This window comes from Pelodiscus sinensis, chromosome 10, assembly GCF_049634645.1.
Source record: "Pelodiscus sinensis isolate JC-2024 chromosome 10, ASM4963464v1, whole genome shotgun sequence".
Taxonomy (NCBI): domain Eukaryota; kingdom Metazoa; phylum Chordata; order Testudines; family Trionychidae; genus Pelodiscus; species Pelodiscus sinensis.
In genome coordinates, this window is record NC_134720.1 from 50,601,278 (window position 1) to 50,621,716 (window position 20,439).

At 44.6% G+C, this 20,439-nt stretch overlaps 1 protein-coding gene across 1 annotated transcript in view; it reads right to left on the minus strand.

The window, feature by feature from the left end:
* The window catches only part of PSMD1 (proteasome 26S subunit, non-ATPase 1), a 126,418-nt gene that overhangs the window by 12,503 nt on the left and 93,476 nt on the right, over nucleotides 1-20,439 (minus strand). The window contains exons 19-20 of the mRNA XM_075938171.1: nucleotides 7,210-7,312; nucleotides 635-804 (exon numbers count right to left, since the gene is read on the minus strand). Coding sequence (XP_075794286.1) covers nucleotides 635-804; nucleotides 7,210-7,312 — 273 coding nt within the window. The remainder of the gene's footprint in view (nucleotides 1-634; nucleotides 805-7,209; nucleotides 7,313-20,439) is intronic.

A 20,439-nucleotide genomic window follows, 5' to 3' on the forward strand; every position in this document is an offset into this window, starting at 1 on the left:
GCAAATGCTCAGCTGTAACGTCGTTATTCAATTACAGTCTAATTCAGCGCTGGTATGGCATTTACTCTCCTCCAGCTCACTGCACGCTGCCGTTCGCTACGTCCAACCTGCCTTGTTCTCAATGCTAGGATGCTATCATGGGCTCACTTAGCGCAAAACTGGCCATAAAACCTAAAACAGGAGCAGCTTTATCGGTGCATGCAGACAAGACCAAACATCTTGGGCCATTCACTCCCTGGTTTCACATTACATCACATTCCCCCAGTCCACAATGGCCAGACAGCTTCTTTCAAGTGCCCTCCCATCTCTCCCAGGAAATATTTAGCCGCAGGCATGGTGAGTGCAGTGTAAGTGACTTCTCTTTCCAAACAGTCCCCCGAAATGCCAGAACAGGTAAAACTCTGAAGCAGCAAGTCATGTCATGCAGCTTTCAATGCCCATTCAAGATTTTAAACCAGGGGTGGGGAACCTAAAGCCCAGGGCCCAGATGCTGCTTGTGCTCAGTAAGGTCCCTTCCTACCCTCCTGCCCCAACTTGCTGCACGTCAATGAGCGGTGGTGATGATGGAAATGCGGGCAGCTAATCCCTAGCTATTAGCTCATCCGATTGCTGAGTCAGCCACGGGAGTACGTACCTTCAGGTCCTTGTTGAGGCCAATGACACAGGTTGGGGTGTAAGCCAATGACAGGAAGTGTGACAGGGGGAACCAGAACCAGAACTGGGTGAAGACCAGGACACCCACTACAGAAGGCATGTGAGTATGTCCCGTCCTGGACTGCAACGAGATAGTGACGTTGTGGCCACCTGGGGAGAATCACAAACAGAGTCAGTTAGCAGAGGGCTGCCAGCGCGCTTCTGAGCGCCGCACAGCATGGAGACTTCAACGAGCTGCTTCTGAAGCCATCGCCATGCAGACAGAAACAGCAGAAGCCTAGTCACAATGGCCCCAACACTCTCTTGTTGAAGAGCAAACCCTCTGAGACACTGTTCCCCTGTCAGCTCAGCCTTTGGGCTCTGGTTTTGCCACACCGTCCCCTGCGGCAGTGTAATGTACAGCGGCGCTTGTGAAGCTAGTTATTGTCTCAACGTGGAATCAGTGGAGAGACAATCCCCTGCCTCCTGCCCAACTAAATTTGCCAAGAGGGCATCAAGGCAACAGAACTTCAATTGTGGCGTGGAAGGAGAAAGGGTCAGCCCACAAGCAAACAATCCCCCTATAGTACACCGTCTTTCAGCATGCAAATCACAGACAGATCACAGGAGGCAGAGATTATGTATCTGGTTTTCGAGGATATTCATTTCACAAGACGGTTTTTATAATGCTAAATCTTAGGCCCTGAACGGCTACTGTTCTCCGGATGAAATACGCCTATGCGTTTACTCTACATCATCCCAGTAGGACAAAAATGTAAACAGCAGCAACTACAAGAACCACGTCTAGAGATTATCAATTGAAGCAGTAAAGAGACAAGCTCGCGCAAGCTTTGCCACAGAATTAAATTTCTGTCAGGCAACAAAGTCTTTAGCTTTGTACTTGCAACGCAGAGACCAAAACAACCCAGAATGTTGATGCAAGGCAGAAACATCCAGCTGGAAACTGAACTGGAAGGCAAGGCCTGCAGTCAGAGAGCACACGTGTTAATCTGATTTTCAGTCCTCTGATGGGTTCAGCAGATTGAGTTGAAGAGGGCAACAGGCAAGTCCATTACCGCTGACGAGGCCAGGTGCAGAGAGGCTGATTTTGTTAAAATACAATCAAGCACTCGTTCCGAGTGCAGTGCCATTTATAACGGAGAATCACAGGCCCAGACCAGCATTCCTCAGCCCTGCATATGTAGCCACCTGTCGTACATCTTACAAACCTCTCCTACTAAGTGCTCCGCTCACTGCTCTCTTGCGGTTTCCCTCCCTTGGTATTAATTATTTGTACTGCAGTCTAGAGACTCTAATCAGACATCCGGCCTCCACTGTGCTAGGCATGTACAAACACTGAATCGAACTCAGAGGGCCAGTACTACTGCGCCTCATGAGGAGTAAGGGAAGAGCATCCGGTTGTGTGGACAGCACAGAAACTAGATTTAAGATACCTAATGAATGTAGCTGGAGTTGAACAGTAATAGAGAGGGAGTGGTGTTAGTCTGATCTTGCTAAAACAAAAGGAAAAACTATGTAGCACTTTAAAGATTAACAAGATGGTTTAATAGGTGATGAGCTTTCGTGGGCCAGACCCACTTCCTCAGATCATATTCTGGAAGAGAATTGGCATGACCGCATATATCAAAGGAATACAGTGAAAAAAGTGAACACATTATAAAACGGACAAATCAGATTTAGTACAGAAGGTGGGTGAGGGGAAGGGAGAGAGGAAATAGCTATTTGAGTCAATGAATGGCTAATCAGGGGTGATAAGTAGCATCTTTGTTAAGGCCCATTCGTAAAGTGTCAAGTTTAAGCATGAAAGAAAGTTCTGAAATTTCCCTCTGTAATCTGGTGTTAAAGTCTCTTTGAAGAAAGATACATGTAGTAAGGTCGTTAAGACTATGTCCAGGTAGGTTGAAATGAAAAGCAACTGGTTTTTCCTTGCTTAAATTTGACACTTTACAAATGGGCCTTAAAGATGCAAATTACCTTAACCATTACAAAGATAGCTTCCCTACTTATCACCCCTGATTAAATCAACTAAAATTAACTTGTTTGTTGAGTTTACAGCCACAGAATGATCAGTACTGCCAATTTTAGCTCCAGAGTGATTTAGTTAGTAGCTGACCAGCCCACCAGCAGAGCAGAAAATGCATTTTGGAGTAACCACATAAATGCTGGTTTATCGGCTTTTGCTGCCTCACTCGTAACAAGGGGGGAGATTTACAAATGAGAATGGATATTTAGAGCCCAGAGGATCTGTGAAACAGATTAAACTCGGAGGTCTAAAAGAGATCACAACTTCATTCCTAGAGCTCAAACCTACTTATATTTTTAATATAATTTTTGTCAAATTTGGGAAGGGACAAAAAACCCTTGTCAGTGAAGGACAGGAGAGGAAAGACCTAGCCAGTTTCAAGTGTACAGGTTTTTTTAGTGCTCGGTAACAAGGCAAGATTCTCGCAGAATGCAGCTGCTGAGGCCTAACATTTCAACAATGACCATGTTCTTTATTTCCACTGCAACACCACAACTCCTCCTGATTACTTCTTTGTGGGAGCAAAACACCTGGACAGCTCTCCCCAACACACGAGAAATGCTGTGTTGTGTATCAAAGCCCTGTTGCTGGGCAGAACTGCTTCCCTTTTCCTTCCAATAAAAAATCATGAGTTCAGCTGCACCAGCCACGGCAGAGGACGCAAACTTTCTCTGCCCGTAACGGACTCCAGTTTCAGCCTCTGCCACTCCCTGCCTCAGATAAGCATTTCTAGTGAAGCAGCAGAGATAAAGGGAATTCAGGAATTAACTGTGTTCTTTTTGAAGAACCTTCAGTGAATCAGGTTATAGCAGGCTATGAAAACTGCAGTCTCTCTCTCACACTCTCACACACACTCACACACACAGGGAGTATTCAAACGGAGCCATCCAAGTCTGAGGAAGCTACCCAGCTAGAGAGGACTCCTGTCATGCTACTGGAGAAGAGGTGGTGGTTCTGAGGGCCAAAGCGGATCACAAGCAAAATACAAATGAACTGTATAACACTGTTGAAAAAAAGAAAAAAAAAGAAATACTATTCTGGCTATATTAGCAGGAGTGTTGTGAGCAAGACATAAGTAATTGTTCTGCTCTCCTCTGCACTGATTAGGCTTCAAGTACGAGACTGTGTCCAGTTCTAGGCGCCACATTTCAGGAAAGATGTGGACAAATCGGAGAAAATCCAGAAAAGAGAAATAAAAATGATTAAATGTCTAGAAGACATGGACTAAGGAGGAACAGGAAAAAATGGGTTTGGTTAGTCTGGAGAAGAGAAGACTGAGCAGGGACATAACAGTTTTCAAGAACATGTTTAAAAGAGGAGGGAGAAAAAATTCTAGGCTAGGACACGGAGCCATGGGCTCAAAATGCAAGCAAGGGCAGTTTAGGATGGACATTAGGCAAAAACATCTTGACTGTCAGGGTGGTGAAGCACGGAAATAAATTGCCCGGGGAGACTGGAATGTCGATCACTGGAGACTTAGCAGGCTGGACAAAACACCCATCAGGAATGGTGTAGATCAGTGGTTTCCAACCTTTTTACACCCACGATCACTTTTTAAATCTCAGAACAGGCGAAGATCTACCGCCCCACCCCTTCCTTGAAGCCCCGCCCTCTCAATTCTCCTCCTGTCCATCACTTGCTATCCCCAGCCCTTACTTACACACTCTGATAAACAGTTTATTTTTAAATTATGTGATATATAAAATTAAAATCATGTGTTTATAGTTATGAAATAAATGGTCTTTTTTTATTCATGCTATTTAAATCTAAAATGAAGCATTTATCATTATAATTGTGGGGAAGGAGTTCTGTGGCTGGGGGCAAGGGAGAGGGAACAGGGTGCTGGGAGGGCAGAGGACAGGGTTCAGCAGCAGGGGACAGAGTGCCAATGGGGACAGAGTTCAGGGAGTGGGGACGGAAATAGGGACAGAGTTCTGTAGCTGGGAAGAGGGGAGCGGGGACAGAGTTCTGTAGCTGGGAAGAGGGGAGCGGGGACAGAGTTCTGTAGCTGGGAAGAGGGGAGCGGGGACAGAGTTCTGTAGCTGGGAAGAGGGGAGCGGGGACAGAGTTCTGTAGCTGGGAAGAAGGGAGCGGGGACAGAGTTCTGTAGCTGGGAAGAGGGGAGTGGGGACAGAATTTGGAGAGTGGGGACAGAGTTCTGTGGCTGGGGACGGGAGTGGGGAAAGCTAGGGGAGTGGGTTGCCAGTGGAGGCAGAGAGTCCCCTGCATCTGCCTCCTCCCAGAATTCCCCCCCCCCGAGGGAAACCAGCGCATGCCTGCCCTGGGGCCGACTCCCCACCCCCGTGCAGGGAAGCCCCGCATGTGCCTCCCCCGGGGCTGACTCACCCCTCCTGTGCGGTGCAGGGAGCCGATGCTCCCTCCCGCAGTACACCCGGCAGAGCAGCTAGCGCACTTCCAGAATTGCCGGAAGTGGCACTAAGCTGCGGGACTTCTGTCCATCCCTGGGAAGCCAACACTACCTCCATTTCCACTTGAGGTAGGTAGTGAGGCTTCTCGAGGGTGGGAGGGAAATGGGGGCGGGGCAGACAGGACGCCTCGCGATTGACTGGTTGAGGCCTCGCGATCGACCGGTCGATCGCGATCGACCTGTTGGTGACAACGGGTCTAGATCATGGGTTCCCAAACTGCGGTGTGTGAAGAAATTCCGGTGGGGGGGGGCGCAAGGCGACCCAGCCCCCCCAAGTTTTGCTGCTATTTTTGTTTTTCCCCCTCTCAACAAGTTTTGCTGCTATTGGGGGGGAGAGGGGGGGTGAAGGTTTCTTAAAAATCAAAAAGGGGGTGTGAAGCTGAAAAGTCTGGGAAGAACCACTGGTCTAGATAATACTGAGTACTGCCATGAGTGCCAAGGGCTGAGTAGTTGAGCTATCCAATCCTTCCAGTCCCTCCCCCCGCACACACTGGTTACCTACACGCCACAGCTCCCTTCCATAATGCTGTATAATAAACCAAACAAAATTTTCACTGAATTTTTTTAACTCATCGTGACACAAAGTTCAAGGTAGATCCACATCGACAAAAAAAATCCAGGACCCTGCTACCCTGGGGCTTCATGACAACATGCTACACTACAGGAGACTCTGGTTTGGGAGTAGCCTTGCGTGCTAACTAGGGATGTTAATTTAGATTAACTGGCCAATCGAACAGTCGATAAGGGCGCCTCTGCCTTTGAAGTGTACAACAGCCTCAGGGCTGTCGCTATACTTCAAAGGCGAAAGCGCTGCGGGGAGCATGGGGCCAGCGGGGGACTCAAGCAGTCCCGGGCTGCAGGAGGTGTTTCAAAGCAGCAGACCTCAGGCTGCACGTGGCATTTCAAAGCAACAGCACTGTGGGGAGCCCAGGGTCTGGCCCACGGTGCTGCCGCTTTAAGCCAACCCCTCCCCTTGCTGCCTCTTCCTGATAGAAGCAGCAAGGGGGGGGTGGGGAGGGGAGCGACTAGTCTACTAGTGTGTCAACTATCTGATAAGCATTTGCTTATCAGATAGTTGATTAGTCGTTCACATCCCTAGTGCCAACCAGGCTTCCAGAACTTAGGGTTGCCAGGGAGAGCGGTAGGGCATGTAATGCCAGGGTCTCCTACCAGCCACAGTGTCTGCTCTCTCACCGAGCTGCAGGAAGTGTGCTTTGAATGGAAACACTCCCTACAACAACAGGACAGGGAGGTGCAAGCCTCATTGGATTGCAGGGCAAAGGGGAAGAAGAGCAACACTGAGTATCACTGAATGTCAGGACCCTGCAAGAGTGAGCAAAAGGGCACATTTTTTAATGTGATTTCCTTTTGTCCATGTAGTCTTTCTTCATTAGGTCGTCTTGTTCAGCCCTGGAGGTTATAAAGGCGTTAGCAGTTTAAATCCATGATATAGTATTTAGTCACTAGCAGCCATGTAGTGATATTCCATATTACTGGCAAGCGACAGACGTAAGAAGCAGATGGCCTTTGATGACAATAGCTTTGGCTTTTCTGCAGTAATACTGATGCAATTAATTGTGCTGCCTTCTCTGAACCTTTTCCCCTGACCATGAAGAAACATGCTCACTAATAGGGTTAAAAAAATAATTTAAACACAGGACCCAAAGAAAGCTGACACACAAATACCATGAGATTTCCAAATGGACTTGTAGAGAAACTACTTACGATAGAAAAGCTTCAACATATAAACACCACTTACGTACTGTAAATCAGACCTCTGGCTGACAAATGGATTCGAAGGAAAATGATACTTTAGGCAGAAATCTGGAAAAGGGTTACCTTTGAAGTGTCAAACAGTTTTACTGTGAAACTGATGCAGAGGTTTTATATTTGCAGTCAAGTGAAACCCCCTGAAAACAAGGGTTTCATGGAAGCTCTGATAACCTTCAGTATTCTGCGAAACTCTCATGTGATGAGCATTGCTAGATTAGCAGGAGCTCCAGGCTTCCAAATCTATATCATGATTAGTGTCAAGAAACGTAGGATACTTCCAGCAGCCCTCAGCAAAGTCATAGACCTTTTTACTGCTTTACTACTAACTTACCTGCATCCAAGATGCCCTGAGCCAGGATTGCTCCAAACTTGGCCATAACATCATCATGCTTATCATTAATGACTTTGGAATAAAGCTGCCTGAACTGGCTGACCTGAAGAGAAAGAAAACAGGAGGTTAAAATACTGATTCACAATAATAGAAGAGATAACCCAAGAAAACAGGGAATCCCATCCTCTCCAAGGGTTCAATCACAATAGGAAGAGGCAAGTTAAATAACTAGGATTCTTTTCTCTCTAGAGTTCCTCTTCATTTCCTGTTTCTGCAATTAACTCTCCCAGATTAGATCTATGCCCACCATCCCCAGGAACTCAATAGGACCCATCAAAAAGCCTCTGGGCATCATGACGAGGTGGTTTGAGGAGTCCCTAGTAACATAAAATGTTGCTAGGTTCAAGCAACACACTTCAGACTTAAAAGGAATCAATCTCTTATTGCAAACTGATGGCAAGTGATTTCTCCAGCACACTTCCTGGTGCAATTTCTGGACTAGAAATACTGAGAAGCTGTTAGAAAAAGCTAGAGAGAACTGTGGAGGTAAATCAATGGTTTCTTTCCAAACATGCCATGCCACAACACTAGTGATGTACAGATTCATAGATCTTTACAAAAGAAATGAATTTCTATCCAAACAAATATGTGTTTTCTTTCCATGACTGTTCTTGAAAGTCTACAGAAGCCCCAGCTACGCTGGAACTAAATCTATGTTACCCGAGCTAGTTTTAAAATTTGTTCTGGCCAGTTTAATTTTTATTGGTTTAGTTAGTGACTGTGCATGAGTTAAGTGTTGATTTGATTTCTAGGGCAGACAAAAATGCACTGTCTAGATCAGGGTTTCTGAAAGTGTTTCGCAGAATCACTCTCGGAAACACATTAACAGGCCGCTCCAGTTTGTTTGTTTACCGACACCGTGGCCACAGAGCCTCGCAGCTCCCATTGGCTCCGTTTCATCCTTTGCACCAAGGGGAGCGGCAGGAAGCGGCGTAGGCCAGGTTACCGATTCCCGCAGCTCCCCTTGGCTGCAAAGGGCAAAACAGAACCAATGGGAGCCGTGAGGCTCCGTAGCTGTGGCGCCGGTAAATAAACAAATTGGGGCGGCCAGTTAATGTGTTCCGCGGAACACTTTCAGAAACACTGGTCTAGAGCACAGCTGCATTAAAAGTGCTTTGTAAGCTTTTACCTGGTCCACTTTCCTTTGCTTTTCTTACCAGAATTCCTTATAAGAAGAGAATCAGCTCCTTTAGAAGTGACTGTGTTTAACCTGGAGGAACTATAGACCAATGGCTCTCAACCTGTCCAGACTACTGTATTCCTGCCAAGAATCTGATTTGTCTGGCGTATCCCCAAGGTACACCTCACTTAAAAACTACTAGCTTACAAAATCAGACAGAAAAATATAAAAGCGTCACAGGCCACTATTACTGAAAAACTGCTCACTTTCTCATTTTACCATACAATTATAAATCAATAGAATTATAGTGTACTTACATTTCAGTGTGTAGTATACAGAGCAGGATAAACAAGTCTGTATAAAATGTTAGTTTGTACGGACTTTGCTAATGCTTTTTATGTAGCCTGTTGTAAAACCAGGCAAAATATCTGGATCAGTTGCTATACTCCCTGGAAGAGCTCTGTGTACCTCCATTTGAGAACCACTGCCGTAGACCAACATATGAATCATCATCAAGGTGAAGGACACAGTAACCACCATTCGTTACCCACAGCTGTAATAGCAAATACTGCTTTGCTCTTGTTCTCCACACACATTACAATCTCGTAGTCGAGGAATGACAAATCAGCCATCTTTGACCAAAGGGCAATGAAGCCGAACAACAAAACATATCTCAGCCAGGATAGAAGGTAGAGACTTCAGCAGGATGCAATTACTCTGGTTATTCACTCTTCCCAAGAGAAGAGTAAATCAAGCCAACTTCTGGTTAATAAGATTCCTCCTTGGCCAATTCCCCCTATATTGAAAATTGTTTTTTAAAAAACCATGACATGACCTAAGTTTCCATAAGGCTGTGAAAACAAGGGAGCAATTTAAAATTTTATATATACATTAAACACACACAATTTACACTCCTTATTTAAGATACCTTGGACTAAAAAAAAAAAAAACCCATTATTTTATTTTAGTCATGCTCGCAGAAATTTCTTTTTTTTAAAATATAAATACTTTGACTCATGTTTATTATGCCAGATCTCTTGTGCCATGCAACGAGACTCAGTTTGCATTTCGCGTAATATTCCTAATTGTTCTTCATAGTCACGGGATCTGAGATAGTATGCATGCGTGTGTCTTAACAGCTGTCTTCTTTGGAATTTACTCTTAGTTTTCAATTACAAGAAATGTGGCTTCAATGACATTCAACAGGACAAAATGAACAAATGTTGTCAAAAGGAAGCATCAAACACTGGCTTTGGTATCTTCCAGTGCGCTCTCAAACAGGGACATACACAGCTATAAAAAATGGAGCAGAGCCAATATGTTGAAGAGACTAGTTTGAGCACTAACTAGCTTATCATATACCGTACTGTCACCTCATTCCTGTGGATCTGAGCACTGGTTTTTGGATTCAGATTATTTATAAAAACTGACAGCTGCTACAAAGCTCTGTGAAATTGCTAGCCACGTGGGCTATAATCTGGAATTTACACAGTAATCAAATCTTCAGAGAAGCAGATCCTGGATGTAGCAGAGAGACATTCAGCAGAACTGCTAATGTTCACACTGGCGTCTGAAGTCTGACAGTGAAGTGCCTCTGTGTACAGGCCAGGACGGCTTGGTTTGGGAAATGAGAGGCAGATCTTGGGGCAGGAGCAGGAAGTTATTCACTTCCTGCTGTACATCAAAGTCCACCAAACCTTAGTCACAAACTGTGTGTAGATGGTTTATGCTGCTGACACTTACATTCAACACACAAACCAAATGTCATGGGCACCAAGCAACTGTGAACATGTCAATATGGAGCAGTGCCCGTCAGGAAGGGTTAGCCATAGCACGAGGAGTTCAAGGAACCAAACCAGAATAAAAGTCATCTTGTCACTATCTTTATCAAGTCAATTAGATTAGACCTTAACATCTAAACCAGGGGTTCTTAACCAGTGAGGTGCACCTCCCCAGGGCAGGTGTGAAGGGGATACAGGGGAGGTGTTAAGTGCTTCCTAGAAAATTTATCACAATTGCCTTCTCACTGGATAAAATTCTAAAGTTTAGATTTCTTCATAATTAATATTATGAATTAAAATTATAAACATTAATTTCTTATTAACTTCTAGAGATCGGCGGCTCAGGCAGGGAAGCCTTCGCTGGCCTGAGGGAAGGCAGCTGTGGGAGGCCCAGGCCAGGTCTCAGCCTTGTCAGCCAGGAGCTCTGGGCAGGCCTCTGTCTCCCTCAGAGGCTGGGCCCCGACTGAGCTCCCTGGCAGAGTTCTTATATTCTTAGCCATGCCCCTTAGCTTCCTGTCAGGTGAGGGGGAGAGGCTAGGCTGTGCCCAAAATGGCTCCGGGGTGGGGTGGGGTGGGGGGGGGAGTTGGAACATGAAGTTCACTTTCAGGGGAGGTGTGAAGGTAAAAAGGTTAAGAAACCCTGATCTAAACTATTCAACCTTGCCTCTTGTGTTGCTATGTGAAGTTAAGGGAAAAAAACATTTGGAGCACTACAGCCTGTGTGGAATGAGCACCGAGCAGCTGCTAATGAATGAATACGTCTAATAGTTAGAACGAAAATATTTCAGATCAAGTTGTTATGCGGTTTACTAGCTGAAATGCAAGATATCTGGCTACTGTAGAGGTAGTTTTCTGACCCTGAGTAAACACTAGGGGTGACAGTCACCTCGGTTATTTAAGCAAGAGCTTGTTAGGGGAGCCTGAACAGCCCTGCCTTGACCACAGTGCGGAGCCCTAAAAAGCAAAACCTAGGCCTGTCTCAAGTCTGGTGCACATAAGCTCGCAGAAAAGGATTAGGAGGGAGAAGCTTTGCGAGGCAGGAATGTTTTGCCTAACAATGCAGATGAAGCGGTACAGTGAGACCACATCAAAAACACACGACAATCAACCTTGAATTGGTACTTCTGTTTCTGATAAGCAAAAATTACACATGCAGCCATAAAACTGCCAACTACGCACATTGTTTTTGCAACATCCTGAATAGCAGGACGTACCCCACAATAAGGGCATTGTAGGTATCTTACACAATACGTAATCAATTGGAAAATATTATTAGAACGACAAAGTCTGGCTTTGCTATAAATTGGGCTTAGTAAGAAGAATTGATGGGAGGGAGTGAACAGGACTGACCCACAGGTCCTGCTCATTGTAACTAGAAGTAAATAGGCCCTTCGCACCGGCTACATCAGTGCATGGGGTTCTGATGGGTGAGAATCAAAGGAACCACGACCTCATGCCTGGTACTGCAGATAGCACACGGGTGAAGTGTAAGTGAACTCGGCTTTATTATTGTATTATAGTAGATCTTCTATTAATTGCTTTGCGCTGTATTAATTGCTTTAGAATTTATAGTATTTAAGGTTTTAATTGTGTAGTCATTGTTTGTAAGGCTTGTAAAACTTAAACAACTGTATTAACTGCTTAAAGCTTGCAATAAATAAGAAAGTGGTTAAGTCTCCTGGGAGTGTCCTGGTTTCCCCGGGGTCTAAAATAAAATGAACCCCACGACAGGGCTCATCTGACAGCTTCTGTGCATGGTCACCCTAAAAAGTGTTTGCCCTTTTGCTGGCAACTCCTAGATATGAACACTTGGCAGCAGGACTCCATCAGGATATTTTCAGAAAGAAGTTCCCATCTATAGACCTGCAGGGGCAGAAGATGCTGACCCTCACAGCGCAGTGCAAGTGACAACTCTTTGGCCTTGGCCTAGCCGATTATTGCTGGTAATGTTTTTCTCATGATGGACTGGAGCAATACAGCGAGTGCTGGCTACTGAGGGCAATTTACTTTAATCTATTCTTTGCTATTTCAAATCATGTTCTCAGCAACGAGCAGCACACAAGGTTTTTAAAATAAGGTATGCAGCCCAAAGAGCCTTGTTTCCCAATCTCCGTGATATCTCTCGGTACTTTCGAGTCTGATAGTATTTGGAAAGGGTTCACCATTTATTTAGTATTTATCTGCCACCATTTATTTAGTGTTTTCCTGGAAGTAACCCAAACCATTTGAGCAGTGACTCATTTCACTTCTAGTAATAAATAATATACAACGATTTACCATGCTGATAATTTAAACAGGCTAAAGAGCATAGACCATCCTTGCACTTGAGAGCTAAACGTTCAACAAGCAATATCAGAAATGCTGAGGAAACAATCCATGCTCACATCCCTGAGGACAACTGCTTCAAACACAAGCACAACACGGAACCCAGACATTTTCCTGAATGCAAGACGGTTCATTTGCAACCAACTTTCTGGTAGATAAAACATTTTTAAATGAACGAGAATCAACTTTCCCCTGCCCTACTCCCCCCTCCTCCTCACTTAATGATTATCCTGCATAATAAACAGACTTTGCAAGATTGTTTACTATGAAGGAGGGAACTCGCTGAGATGCAGCACATGGAAGACAGCAGTAGCCAGCTGGTGCTGTGCGCAAGCCCCCTTGCAGAGCCAACCAAACATTCAAGGTCAAGATTAATTAGGTAACTGTGCCTCCAACCTTCCTCACTTCTTTTCCGTGGAGGGCGACAAAGCTCCAACTCAAACTTGGGGGGCCCTGTCCTTTCAGGCGGAGGGCTCACCTCAGGGGCTCACAGCAACTCTGTATTTAGGCACCAGACCTAGGACATCAGCTTGCTGTTTGCTGAGCTACTCTCATCATTGGCCAGCATGAGGCACAGAGGGAAACGAAAGTCCACAGTCTTGGTGGACAACCCCTCCCCCCTCAATAATACAGGACTGGGCAAACCCCTTTCCCTCTATTCCCCAACCGGCCTTTTCCCTGAATGGAAATGGGGAAGTGGGTTGTTGGTGAGAACCCAGGCTCGCTATCTACTCCGGGTTCTAGTCCAGGACCCTGTAAAAGCAGCTGTCTGTACATTTCTCCAACACTAGCTGCGAGACAGCTACAAAACCCCTGGGCTACTTCCCCACACCTTCTTATCACAGACTCTTCCTCCAGTACACGCTTGTGTTTGTGCTTTCTAGATTCTCTGTAGCTCCTTCTGTCTTCTGAGCTCTCCACGTGCTAACCAACCACAGAGAAACTCTTAAACCAGTCTCAACTGGTGCTTTAATTAACCGCAGGTGTTCCAACTAGCCTTGGCTCACTGAACTTCGCAAGCCCACTTAATTAACTCCAGAGGCTTAATTGCCCTGATTGAGTCTGGAAAGTTTCCACTGGTTCTGGACTAGCCCCTGCCAGTTTACACTGAGAGCACAGATTTACTCAATACCTCCCGCTTCCGTCACTTTTGTACCCTGCTGGCCTGACCGTGTCACAGCAGTCAGACTTAGAACAAAGCAAGGGTCTCAAAAGAAGGAAATCTTGGATGGATCAATATGGGCTTTCTGCTTGAAGAGCTGAAGTTGCTGCATATGGACACCTTTCTCCATTGAGCAGCAGAACTACGCATCCCAACGCCGGAGAGGTGAATTCTTGTTCTTGCCTCCTTTACAGATTTGTTCATGCTAATTAACTAGTCTCCAGCACCGGGAATCCAATCTAGCTGCCAAAGCAAGAGGAATACTTCATAAGGATACAAGCAGAATTCTGAGCAGCGGAAAGGCATCTCTAACTATAGTCATCAGACTTTCTAGGGAAGTAGCTTTAGACAAGGCTAGGTATGTGTTTTAAGACTCCAGATACTAAGACATCTGCCAGGTAGGCAGGCAGAACCGCTTGTGGATGAAGAAGAACCTAGGCAGAATGGGGATGGCTGCTTTGCAAATGCCTAATAGATAAGAAAGCACACAATGTTTTATCCGATCAGAAAATCCTAGCTCAGAGCTGCTGAGCCACTGTTCCCCATCCCTCTGAGATTTATCCACATAAACTAAGTCTAACCCAGGCAATCTTCGTATAGGCTTCACCCTAGCTAAGTAGTAGCTAAGCTATTCAATCTTAGCCTTTTCAGTTGCTATGTGAAGTTTAGAGAAGACTAATTGGAGAGGAGCGGATGGTTGAAAATGGAAATCAGAAGTCACTTTAGTCAGCAACAGGATGCTGCATAAAGCCCCCTTTCTCTTATGGTTCTCTGTATAAAAGAGCTGGTTCTCAAGACTTGAATTCAGATTTTCCTGGTTGAGGTCATCCCTGCACATAACAAGGGTCTGAGGGACAGAGGATACAGAGAGCATCCTCTCAACCATTCAAATGGCAAATTGATTCATGCCGTCAGCATTAGGCTTTACGTCACAGCAAGGAGGAAACTCACAAGTAGGTGGAAATACGTCTTTAATGCTTTCAAACACTTCTTCCCAATAGAATGTGCAAACACTGAAGATCCTTCTGTCAGCGGGTGGTGAGCAGATCTGATTGGCAAATGGTCAGCAACAGGGCCCATGGACTCCAAGACTTGTGTCACTGAGTAACGAGGTTGTAAGACTGATAGTAGAAAGTTTTTACTTTAAGCACGGGTGTCCCATGCGGGAGTAGTGAGGTTATTTATTTCTATAGAGATTGTAGTTTACTTCTGGGTGATGACAGGCGGAGTGTTATTTCTCCCCATCTGGGGAGAATGTCAATCCCCGGTCTAATTGCTCACATCAGCAGCTCACTACAGCTTCCCGTCTAACCCCTTTACTTAATAGTCTGGTTTAGCCACTCCCCTCATTGCCATCACAGGAGAAAAAGGGAGGCTTCTCCAGACACGGACGCAATAAACTAGATTTCTTAACAGTTAGTCTTCTGCCTGAAGAGGCTGTTCCTCAGGCACAGACCTCTGTGCCGCCCCGCCCCGCATCAGCAGCGTGGTACCTGACAGCATCTTCACAATTCCTCTTCTCTTGCAGCACATCCTCCTCTCACCACTCCTGGCGCACCACTAAATGGGCTGAAGGGGAGGCTTCTAATGAGTTCCAGCTGGTCCTGGATTGGCTCCAGGTGTCCCAATCAAACCTGTCTCCACTGGTTCTAGCAGGTTCTAGATTGACTCCAGGTATCTTAATTAACCTGAGGTAAGCCTTATTTGGTTACCAGGGAAACAGGGACTTGTTCAGCCTGTTTTCGGTTACTTTCTTGTGGCCATTTGGCCTGACCCTGTCACAATATGTATGTGAAAATCAGAGTTCAACAAAATGCCAATATGAGACTTCAAGGCTCTGAGATTTTGGATCTAGAGGAAGAGCCCAACACTGTCCTCAGACATACCTGGAAGCACCAGCACTAGGACAGGAAGTTCTGATAGCAGGGCAAGGAATTGTCAAATGCAACAACACAAAGTTGAAACTCCCAATTTCACCCAAACGCTGTCCTGTCCAATTCTGTGAAGACATGCAAGCTAATCCAAAGTAAATTGGATTGAACATGCCTGACAGGTCATGTTTTTTGCCCTTTGCTTTCTTAACCAGCCTTGCAGGTTATTAAACACATAACCAAGTTGTCCCGTACTTGCATTGCAATGTTCTCATTGTACCTAAAGCGTAAGGTTGCGTTTCACAAAGTAACTCGCTCCTGCTGCCTCCACGGTTAAGTTAAAAGATGGGTTTCATGCAAGACACAACAGAGAAATGGAGTTCTATGTTATGCTGGTACATAGCTAGTTTGGTTCTCTACACTTTCTATGGCAACAGAGATTTAAAAAAGCACGTTGAATAATCTCCCAGCTCTGCACCCAATAAGTGGGGGGAAGGGGAAATCAAGTTTCAACTCCAAAGAAACCTTCTGTTTTGCACAATGTTTGATACAGTTTGCAATTTCCAGAAAAGAACAAACAAAGCCAAGATTTTATTTAAACTACTGAAGTCCATTTGCCAGAAGAATGTGCGTGATGCCTTCATAATTTATATTTCCATTAGGCAGCCTCCCCTCCCACTCAAAGAGGACTCTCTTCCATGCAGAGATAAAAAACAATGATCATCTCAAAGTCTGTTGTTGTTGGGGTTGTCGGAGAGCCTTATGCCTGTGTTTAAGTGATGTATTTGCTTCCTCCCCGAAGACTGAAAGAGCCATAAAACAAACAGCACATCTAACACTAACGAAGCCAAAGTACAAATTGTGCAGTTACGGCTAAACTCTACAGTACGCTCAACTTCCAAAACAGAATTTCATGGGTATGGGAACAGGTGGGTTTCATGCAATGATAAAACAAACAGAGACGTGGAACTCTGTACTGTTCTGCTACACAGCGCTAGAATTTTTGGTTAAATTTAAAAAAATCATCGAATTTGCCCCATCCTATGAAGGATGCAGAAACATTATTGCTTTTGAGATCATCTTGAAGCATTAAGCCAGCAACGTAACAAAATATTGCTTAAGTAGCACTCAGAGGCAGATGAGAGAAAATATAACCTAGAACAATCACCAAGTTCTAAAATGACAGGGGACAATGACCCAGTCAGATGAACTCATTTAACAAACGAGGTATGTGGAATAACCTCGATGCCATTCAAACAAGACTCTGCTTAGTCACAGTTTACAGCAACTACTTCCAGAGCCATTCAAAGTTCATTTTACCCAGGGCTACTAATGAAAATGTTTGTTTTTTTTAAACCAAGAATGGTTACCTACCCTGCAGTAAAGGGGGTTGTATGAGAGTCTGTATTCATTGTGGAACCCACTATAGAGGCGTATGACTGGAGGGGTTTTTTTTTTTTTTTTTAAGTAGAAGCTGCCTGTTGGAGCAGGGCATGCACCCTGTGCTACTTCATGCACCCACAGGAAGGTATAAAAGGTTGGAACGACCATGAATCTCCTTCAGTTGCCTCGATTCAAACCCATGCTGCTGAAGACTGCGAAAGCAGGGACAGAAGGTGGGCGGTAGAATCTACACTGAATACAGGATCTCGAAGAGCCAGTTACTGCACGTTAAGAACCATTCTTTCTTCTTCGATATGTGACATTGTATATCCGACTGTGAACATCCTCACAGGGAGGAGTTTCAGCTGTGTCAGGCAGGGACAGAAGTACTGCTCTCCCTAACTGGACATCCAACCAGGCTGCCATGTCAAGTGCATAATGTTTAACAACAGTAGTGGGTAGCTCTCAAGGACTGGCACATTACAGGTGGATGATGTTGCCAGTGCACTGGTAGACTGTGCCTTGATTTCACAGGGAGAGACTGACCAGCCAAATAATAGACTGTGGTCACTCTGTAGTACTGCTGTCTGCTGCACTCACTGCTCCCAGTGGTGACTGCAAGAATCACAGCCCTCCTCTCCTTCCATGTTATGGAAAACAATCAAATTCCAGGCACATCCCATTTCCCTGGAACAACCAAACCAAGAGGAAGCTGCATACCAAATTTGGTGGGCCTAGCTCTCACCATTAAGGAGCTGAATGGACTTGCAGACAGACACAAAGCTCGGAAAGAGAAAGGGGAAGGGGAAGGGAAATAGACAGACAGACAGATAGGGTGGGTGGGGATGGATAGGGGATAGATAGACAGAGGGGGTGGGTGGAGATGGAAAGATAGACAGATGGGGTGGGTGGGGATAGATAGATAGATAGATAGATAGATAGATAGATAGATAGATAGATAGATAGATAGATAGATAGATAGATAGATAGATAGATAGATAATGAAGCACATGGTCAGTCATTCTCTCTATGCACATATGGATCTCTAGCATCTCTTTCTTCCCATATACAAGTATACATGTAAATCTCGGGATACGTAGAAAAAGTAAAACAACAGCTACTCAAATCATAGTCACATTGGTTTATTACTAATATTTCTTCCTTAATATTATAGCAGGTTGGGAAATTATTCCTACTTTCTCCCATGAAACATTTCAAATTGTTATTTTTTAATATAGCCAGAAGCACTTTGACACTCAAACATTTCTACCTGTATCAGTATGCCATGTGTATTAAATCCCCATCTTGTATATACCAAATGTTTGCATGTACTCAAAACAGTTAATAAAAGACCCTATTTTTAGGTTCTTGCCAACTCAATCAAATCCACCTCTGCAAACCCCAACTGAAACCCTACTTAAACCTTTGCCATATGTTTAACTGTTTGGACAGAAATGTAGGTGCTCTCAAACTAACTACGAGTGCAGTATAAGAATCTGAACAAATAATATACATTGTAGTCCAAAGGCTGGTGCTACCCTTTGAACCCGTGGTCACCAACCAGTAGATCGCGAGCTACCGGTAGATCTCAGGGGCTCTAGGAGTAGCTCTTGAGCCCTCTCTGAACTGCGCACCTGCACAGTACATTTACATTAGATTTCCTCATTTGAGGAGCAGCTACTCACCGAGCAACAACACAGGTGAGTAGCTGCGAGGAATGGTGGGAGCTGGGAGGGCTGAAACACCCCAGCCAGCTGACTGTGGCTTTCAGCTGAAAGAGGCTGCCCCGCGCTCCAGCTGATCGGCAGCTTCTCCTCTGCGCCTGCCCATGTGGAGCTTGGTGCACCCTGGCTGAGCACCACGGCCAGCTGTCCAGGCAACCACTTCTCTCCCCTCCAGCCCGGCTGTCCTGCGCTCAGCCCAGGGAGGCTGCATCTAGCTCCAGCTGTGCTGGAGCAAGCTTCCCAGGCTGAGCGCAGAATCACAGATGCCCATCTGATGGGCTGTATACGACTAGCAATCTCAGACTACAACCCAGACTTCAAGACACTGGCAGATATTGTTCAGTCACAGGTGTCACACTGAGACTTGTTATTGGAAGAAAAAATATATAATTAATCAATACTTGATTTTAGATTTACAAAATAGCAGAGAACAAAATGTATAATTGTAAATGCTTCATTTGACATTTAAATAGCATGAATTAAAAACAGAGCATTTATTTCATAACTATAAACACGTGATTTTAATTTTATATATTGCATAATTTAAAAATAAACTGTTTAACAGTGTATAAGGGCTGGGGATAGCAAGTGATGGACAGGAGAATAGAGAGGGCGGGACTTCAAGGAAGAGGCAGGGCGGTAGATCTTCGCCTGTTCTGAGACTTAAAAAGTGATCTTGGGTGTAAAAAGGTTGGAGACCACTGCTTTGAACTCTGACCTTTATTACTGGATTAAAATAATCTCTTTTAGGACTAGTAAAAAGCACTGAAGACATTTTCCAAAAATAACTTCTTAACTGATAATGTAACTCCAGTGCACCCGGATAAGCTACAAAAAATTCTTATTCTCATTATCCTAGATCCATAAAAATTAGCGATATGAAAATCAAGGACGTCTAGTCCACCTTCCTGCCAATGAAGGATAGTTTCCTATAATATGTAAAACTCCCACTCATTTCCTTGAGTTTTGTTAGTCTTTACGGTGCTGCTAGACCATTCATTGTTTTATAAATTTTTCCAATTACAGACTAAGTCGGCTACTCCTCTGAATCTTTTAATTCCTGAGGAAGTTATTCCACAATTTATTATATCTGTCAGAAAATGTTCCTTTAAAATGTCAGTGATTTCATAAAGAGAAACCACCTTCATCTTTCACGAAGGCCAACTCTGGTTGCTCTCCTCGACTGATCTGATCAGCAGCAAAGGCTGAAGGGACCTATGGTTGAACTTCTTCCTTAAAGAGTGAAGCTGATCCACTCTCGTTTTGGTTATAAACTAGTTGATGATTTCAGAGAGCAGTTATTATTTTGAAGTGTCTTGGGTCTTGCTTGTATCCCTACCTCTCTATGCATCACCAATTAAATTACCCTCTACATCTAAAGTATACAACAGAAAATTCATAAATGCTGGTTTATAAATTGAACTTCACTTTTAAAAATATAATGGTCACATGGTACCCCTGCTTGTCTGAGAAACCACTCAACCCCAATTTTATATCTGCCTGGCCAACTGTGTTTTGTTAATCTTGGGAAAAGCGTTTGTTTATGTACTTCTGAAGTCTGAGTTTTCAGTCCCAGTTTGGTAAAGAAGTCTTCCAATTTTCATCAACCCTAAAAAAAATAAAAATCTAATTTTGCAAGTTATTCCCCTGGCTGGACTTTTCTTTGGATACTCACCAAAGTCTTTTGCATAATACTGCTCAAAAAAGACGGGTTACTCACCTTCTCAAAACTGTTTTTCGAGATGTGTTGCTTATATTTATTCCAGTTAAGTGCGAGTGAGTGCCAAGTGCATGGCTATTAGAT